Source organism: Rhinopithecus bieti, unplaced genomic scaffold, assembly GCF_001698545.2.
Source record: "Rhinopithecus bieti isolate Rb0 unplaced genomic scaffold, ASM169854v2 scaffold_574, whole genome shotgun sequence".
NCBI lineage: Eukaryota > Metazoa > Chordata > Mammalia > Primates > Cercopithecidae > Rhinopithecus > Rhinopithecus bieti.
This window is the reverse complement of record NW_016803605.1, coordinates 4056767-4063819: the sequence shown is the minus strand read 5'-3', so window position 1 is coordinate 4063819 and position 7053 is coordinate 4056767. Positions and strand designations below refer to the sequence as shown.

The 7053-nt window shown below is 56.4% G+C and overlaps 1 protein-coding gene across 1 annotated transcript in view; it reads right to left on the bottom strand.

The window, feature by feature from the left end:
- Window positions 1–546: 546 nt before the first annotated feature.
- The window catches only part of NCOR2 (nuclear receptor corepressor 2), a 215857-nt gene continuing 209350 nt past the window's right edge, over window positions 547–7053 (bottom strand). The window contains 4 exon segments of the mRNA XM_017889687.1: window positions 547–1711; window positions 2258–2437; window positions 3492–3716; window positions 6899–6952. Of these exon segments, the coding sequence (XP_017745176.1) occupies window positions 1530–1711; window positions 2258–2437; window positions 3492–3716; window positions 6899–6952 (641 nt within the window). The 3' untranslated portion in view covers window positions 547–1529.

The window sequence follows — 7053 nt, the reverse complement described above, 5'->3', positions numbered from 1 at the left end:
AAGTGTGAACATCTGACACCCTCACCATGGTGTGAATACCTGACACCATGAGTGTAAACATGATACCCTCACCATGGTGTGAACACCTGACACCATGGTGTGAATATCTGACACCCTCACCATGGTATGAATACCTAACACCATGAGCATTAACATCTGACACCATGGGTGTGACTACTTGACACCCTCAGCATGGTGTGAATACATGATACATGGGTGTGAATACCTGACACCCTCTCACCATGAGTGTGAACGACACCCTGACCACCGTGTGAATACCTGACACATGCGTGTGAACCCATGTGAACATCTGACACTCAACATGGGTGTGAACACGATACCTTCACCACAGATGTGACTATTTGATGCCCTCATGGTGATGTCCTTACCAAGGGTATAAATATTCAACTCACAAAAGGATCCACTTCCTGGTGACTCAGAGGGATGTGGCCTTAGCCCTTCGGGGTATACTCCCACTGTCCTCTAAACCCCAGCTGCCTGCCCTATTGGCTGCCCAGTGTGAGGTAGAGAAGAAACCTTTGTAACTGGAGTATAATTCGCTTTTTAATTAGAACGACGTGTGTAAATGACAGAATACCACCACCCTGTGCAGATGGCGGCCACAGAATATGCATCGAATTCATTCTGCCCAAGGAAGGGAGGGAGGGAGGACACAGCGGGGCGTGAGCCAGCAGTCCCCGCCCCCTTGGTCCTGCGAGTGATGGGGTCACCGACTGTCGGCCTGCACACGCCTCTTGAACGGTAAGCAGAGATCAAAAGCACAGCAGCAGTAATACTGGGTAAGTCCTTCCTTGCGTAAAACATCTGAATTAATTCATTGAAGGTATCAAAAATATACCCTGTAAACCAATACATCATTTACATCTGCCTTTCCTTCCCACCGCTGCGGCAACGATGTGTGAAAAAAACAGTCCAGTCCTCGGATCATCCGTTCGCCCCAGGCCGCACCTGGCCCTTTCGTCCGCCCACCTGGCCTAACTTGGTTTCCAGCAATCTCGTTGGCTGGGGCAGTCTGTGGGGACCGGAACGAGCGCACTGGGGGCTGGACAGGGCCTGCGTCCGTCTGTCCAGAGCGCTAAGCGGGATGGGAGGCGGAGGGAGGGCGCGGGGGCTGCGAGCTCAGTTTAGACTTTGGTTCCAAATGCATTTGGGGGAGGCAGTGGCGTGGAGGTGCGTGGTCGTCCTGCTTTGGGTCCCTGGCCGCCCCGGCCGCCTGCGTGTGGCTGCCACACGCCTGCCGTGCCCCCTCCCCGGCCCCTTCCCCTCCCTTCCCGAGCACCAGGTAAACATCCCCTGAGTAAGGTCTGCACAGGGCCAGCCCGGGGCGGGAGTCTTAGTTAAGGCTTTAGACAGGCAAGGATGCCGGCTCTGGACGGACGGATGGATGGAGGCGCAGGCGTACTCAGGGGCTCCTTCCTCAGTAGGGGGAGTCGGCACCCGCCCTGCTCCTGCCGGGCTGTTCCTGTGGCTCGCTGGGACCCGACACTGCCCCCCTCCCCCGTTCTGAGTCACTCGCTGTCGGACAGTGTCTCGTACTGCGAGCAGAGCAGTGGCTTGGGCTCCTCGTCCCAGGCATGGTGGGGGCCAGCGAGGGGCCCGCTGCCCGCGGGGAGGCCTGGTGGGGGTGGGGAAGCCATGACACCCGCCTGCAGCCGCATGATCAGGGGATTGTAGGGGAATGGCGTGGAACCTGTGGGAAGAAGCAAAAGATGCCCAGGAGGCCTCTGTGAGCCCGGCAGGCCCTGCCAGTGGCCTGCCCACCACACTGGGAACAGAGGCCTTAGCGGTTCTGTCTAACAGCCCTCCCAGCCCTTTCTAATTGCGAACAGCTCTCAGAACCATCTGCCTCTCTTCACCTGTTCTACTTCCATCCCCGTTCACACCCTGCTGTCTTTTGCCTGGACTATAGTAGCCTCTTCACCATCCCTCTGGTCTGTTCTCCCAGGGGCCTTCTGACCCTGTTAGATCAGCATTTCCTTTCCGAACGCCCTCCACGGCTCCTCACTACCCATCAAAGGAAGTCCAGGCTCCCCTGCATGGCCCACCAGGCCCATGTGATCTGACCCCAGCCACATCCTTTTCCTCTGGTGCCCCTGGAGGAAGCATCCCGACCGTTCGTGAGCCAGGCTCAGCTGCCCAGGCCCCTGGACGGCATTTCCACAGAATAGGCCTGTGTCTGAGCTCTGCACGCAGCAGGCGTTCGGCATTCAGTGCCCTGTCCCCACCTGGTGCCCACCTGCTGACGAGGGCCGGTCCTCCCACACACGGTTGGTGAGCGGCGTCCGGCGGTTGCAGTCTCCCTCTGAGTGCACTGAGGAGACAGAGGGTGGCCGGTCCCCAGACGCCAGGCCCGGGGCCGGGGACTTGGCTTTTCGGCTGCTGGGTCTGCCAGAGACCTTGGCCTTCCCGCCGCCGCCTGCAGGGGGACAAGATGGGAAGGGGCTGTGTTGGGCAGTGAAGACAGCACTGACACTGCGGTGGGGCCACAGGGGTGGGGTGAGGTCCTGCCATGGGCCCTCCAAAGAGGGAGAGCAGCGATGTAAACCCCTCCTCCCTGCTGCCCACCCCAGCTGGGAAGCCAGGGTTGACCAGATGGCCAGCCATGAGCCTGGAGGGTGGAGATCAGTTTCTGCAGGGTGGGGGGAGGTGGCTAAACTATCTGCTATTTTCAATAGCCCCCTGGGCTGTCCTGCAGCGACCCCAGCCCCAGGGGCTGGAACCCTAACCATGAAGCCTGGGCTTCCGGTTTGACTCTGAGCATGGCCCCAGGACCATGCTAAGGCTAGGCAAGCTCCAGGCCCCCTGCAGAGAAGTCAGGACCCCTGAGGCCAGGCCTGACCCCCAGGGAGACTCCAGAAACTTCTTGGGGCTTCAGTGTCCAGGTTGGACAACTGCAACTCTCTCCTCAGCTCCCTGCTCCGATACAGAGGGTATTGACGGGGACCCAGGCAGATGGGGGGCCGACCCCTAAGGCTCCCTGACTCCCGGGGCTGACACAGACCCTGGGCTCCTCCCCACCAGGCTAAGAGGCAGCTGTGGACACACAGTAGGCCTGGCAGATGCTGGGCACAGGCCTGGCTGCCATCTCCCTGTCCACACAGTGTGGGTGGGCCTTCACTCCAGCCTGGTCTCCCCCACGGAGACAGACGGGCCAGGAGGCTGGTTCCCTGCAGGGAGGAAGGCAGCAGGACTAGGGGGCAGACGGCAGTGTGAGTGTCCGAGGAAGGTGGCAGCACTTCGGGCCTAGTGGTCAGGAGGGCCGGGGCTGGGGGGGGCAGAGGGTGCAGACACTTGGGGGGTGTCAGCCCAGCTTCAGATTAGCAAACTCCAGAACAAAGTCAAACACGCACAAAAATAGTCACAAGCTCCAAAGCTTGAGGAAGGGGTTGTCAGAGGAGCGCGGAGGAGCGAGGATTAATCACACCGGGGGGTGGGGACAGACGGGGGCGGGGCGGAGGTGGCCTGCAGACCTGGCGAGGTGAGTGTGTGGTCACTCCGTCCGTCAGCAGCGGTTATGGGCATAGCAGCGGGCAGGCTGGCACTGGCATTCAGAGGGTTAAAAGCATTGGCGCTGAGCGGCGGGGACTCTTCCCACTGGTCATATTTACCCATGAGTGCCTTTCTAATTATGGCCTCCAGCCCCATGTTGGTGCTGGCATGTTCCTGCACCGCCTGGCTTCTATAGGTCATAAGGCCTGGGAGAGAGAGACAGACAGACAGACAGACACATGGGGGCGGGGGAGGGGGAGCCAGAGGGACGACGGAGAGAGAGAAGGGAGAGAGAGAGGGGAGGAGGAGGAGGAGGAGAGAGAAATACACAGTGAGCACATTTCGGCAAAGCAACATATTTATTTCCCTATCCCTCCCCACCCTTTTTTTCCTGCTGGGTGGTGATAAAAGGGGAGAGGCTGGTTCCTTCTACCTGGGGCCCCGGAAGCTCTTGGGCACTGCCAGGGAGGTGGGATGGGGGAGGTCAGATGCCCCCGCCAGCCCCTATCCTCATTCCTGTTCTGTCCTCTGGGAAATCACAAGCCCTGTCTGCACCTCCAATCCTAGCTGGGCGTTTTTTATTTTTTTTTTTAAATCCCAAGTGGCCTTAATGGAGAGGGTGGGAGATGGGAGGGCTGCCCTGTTTGGGGAACAGGCTGCTAGAAAATTGGGTCAAGCCAGAGCTGGGGGCTGGCGGGGGGCTGGGGAAGGAACTGAGAGAGAGAAGGTGACCAGATGGTCCTCCCACTGCCCCACCTCCACCTGTGTGACCTGGGATGTGTAGCCCCCTGCCTCCCCCGCAAGCTGAGCCTACTCTCCTCCCTCTGCCTCTCCCCACCCAGGAGCCACGAGGAGAAAGAGGTGCAGAGACGGATGCTGAGGGCGGGGTCGTAGCCATGCAGTTACGGTGCGTGCAGGGGACAGGGCAGAGGTAGACACAATCACGGGACCAGCCCTGGTCCGGCCCCAGCTGGCCCAGCCACCCAGTCCCAAGGACAAAGTGGTCGAATCAACAAACCGGTCCCAAGAGGATGCTGCCAGAACATCCCCTGACAATCGTGGGAAACCTCCTTTTCTGTGAACCAGATTCCCTTTCCCTTCTTTCTTGTGAACCATGTGGAGGTGGGGGACCTTTACAAACCCCTATGGGTGCTGTCTTTTCAGAATTTTGTGAAACCAAACCAGACTTTGCTTTCAAAAGCCCCAGTGAACCCCATCCCACCCTGCCTACCACGGGGCAGGAGGTTCATGGATTTTTAAACTTCTGCTCTGAATGAATTTTATGAATACAAAGTGGTCAAATCGTCTTTCTGACCACCTGCTCCTTTGTAAACTAAACTGAGGCTTCCATGAGGTTGCAGGTGACGCAGATGCTTTGAAAATCACGTTTCTGTAGCAACTGCTGGCTGCCTGTGTTTTCTTTTCCCTTCTGGTTTCAAATGCGTTTGTAGCCAGGGATGCTCACACCTTTTCTGCTGTCTTGGCCACATTTCTGCAGCACTTTAAAAAAACAGCCATGTGCATGAAGAAAAAGTAACATTTCCAAGAGGGTGAGTGCTGAAATCACAGCAGCGTGACCAGGTCTTCTACCCAAGGCCACGAGTCCATGACCTGATGGAGCTGGCTCCAGGCTTAACAATCTCCATTTATAAAGGCGAAGTCTGACACAGGCTGAGTGGCAAAGACTGGCGCCTGGAAAATTTCTTCTTGTGGATGAAAACTGCATAAAAAGAAAAAATCAGGCTGGGTGCGGCTGCTCACGCCTGTAATCCTAGCACTTTGGGAGACCAATGTACGTGGGTCATCTGACGTCAGGAGTTCGGGATCAGCCTGGCCAACATGATGAAACTCCGTCTCTACTAAAAATACAAAAATTAGCCAGGTGTAGTGGCGGGTGTCTGTAATCCTGCTACTTGGGAGGCTGAGGTGGAAGAATTGCTTGAACCTGGGAGGCAGAGGCTGCAGTGAGCTGAGATTGCACCACTGCACTCCAGCCTGGGTGACAGAGCAAGACTCTGTTTAAAAAAAATAAAAAAAATAAAAATTCAGTTGAAGTGGGAGGATCCTCAGCTTGAGGACAGGAGTTCAAGACTAGCCTGGGTAACATACCGAGAGCCCGTCTCTACAAAAAAGTTAAAAAAGTATTTGGGTACAGTGGCGTGTGCCTGTAGTCCCAGCTGCTCAGGAGGCTGAGATAGGAGGATCATCTAAGCCTGAGAGGCAGAGGCTGCAGTGAGCCATGATCACACCACTGCACTCTGGCCTGGGTGACAGAGAAAGACCGTGTCTTAAAAAAATAAATACAAAGTATTTATATACAAGTGTTAGCATAAATCTTCATTGTACCATGCCATGAATTTGTACATACAGATATACCTGCGTGTCTAGCACCTACTTCAAGATTTAGAGCATCCCAGGAACATTCATTTCTAACTTCTTCTTGTTTCGACCAAATTGTCTTCTTCCCATTGCCTGAGGCTTGGCAAAGCCCCTGGTGTCTAGTCACTGGGCGGGTGGAGGTGTCCTAGTTGGGACTCCCATTTAGAGGACTTGATGACTCCTGATACTATCTGAATGACTGTCCTTTGCTCACCATTCCCAGGGCTCAAGGCCCAGGAATGTCCCCCGGGGAAGATCAGCAAACCTCTCCAACCTCCATCCCGGCCTCGGCTTCCACCAAAGGACCAGAGGATAACCAGGCACCCACAAAGAGGCAGCTGACCCTGAAACTGCCTCAGCCCCACTGCGCCAGGCCTGCCCATGCGGAGTGGCCCCCGGAGGCCACACCGCAGACTCACCAAGGAAATACACAATGGGGCCCTCCTAGAGGATGGGGCTCCAACCCCAAGGGACCCCTAAGTCCAAAAGATCATAGGAGTCTTAAGTTTCAGCTTAAAAGTGCATGTCAATTTTATACCTATCTCTGCCACACACCTGCATTTGATCTTGAAAAAAAAAGTAAGGCCTCCCAGTTCCCTGGCTGGAATTAAGGAATGAAGCGCTGGCTATAACAAATGCCCAGGTGAACTCGGAGGCTTGTGCTCTGAGCTCAGGCCCACTCCTTGTCCACACACGCACATCTCCAGCTGAGACTGGTGAAGAAGCAATGTGAGTTTCCAGCTGGTGAGGATGCATCTGATACCTACTAACCACCCGAGGGGATCTTAACTCCAGAGACTCCCTGCACAGCGAGGGTCCTTTCTACAAGGGGAACAAGCCTCGCCTGCCTGTTGTGTGACTGAATCCTGCTGTGTGGTTAGTTCATCCCAGAATGAAGGGTGCACTTGGACTAGCGAAGGCTCCTCGTCCCTTAATGACAGCTGGAGCAGGGGTTGGGAGAGAGCGCCGGGGACCTGGGCGGCCATATAGCAAGGGCTGGATGGGTTACCTGTTCCGGTGATGGCGGGCATATTGAAGATCTCCGTCCCAGGCTGGCCGATATCTGGAAGCGGGTGACAGAATGGGTGAGGCCCCCGGTCTCTGGGAATCACCTGGCCTACCAGTCCTGTGTGGTCCAGGCCAGGTGTGCTGGCATCACCTGGG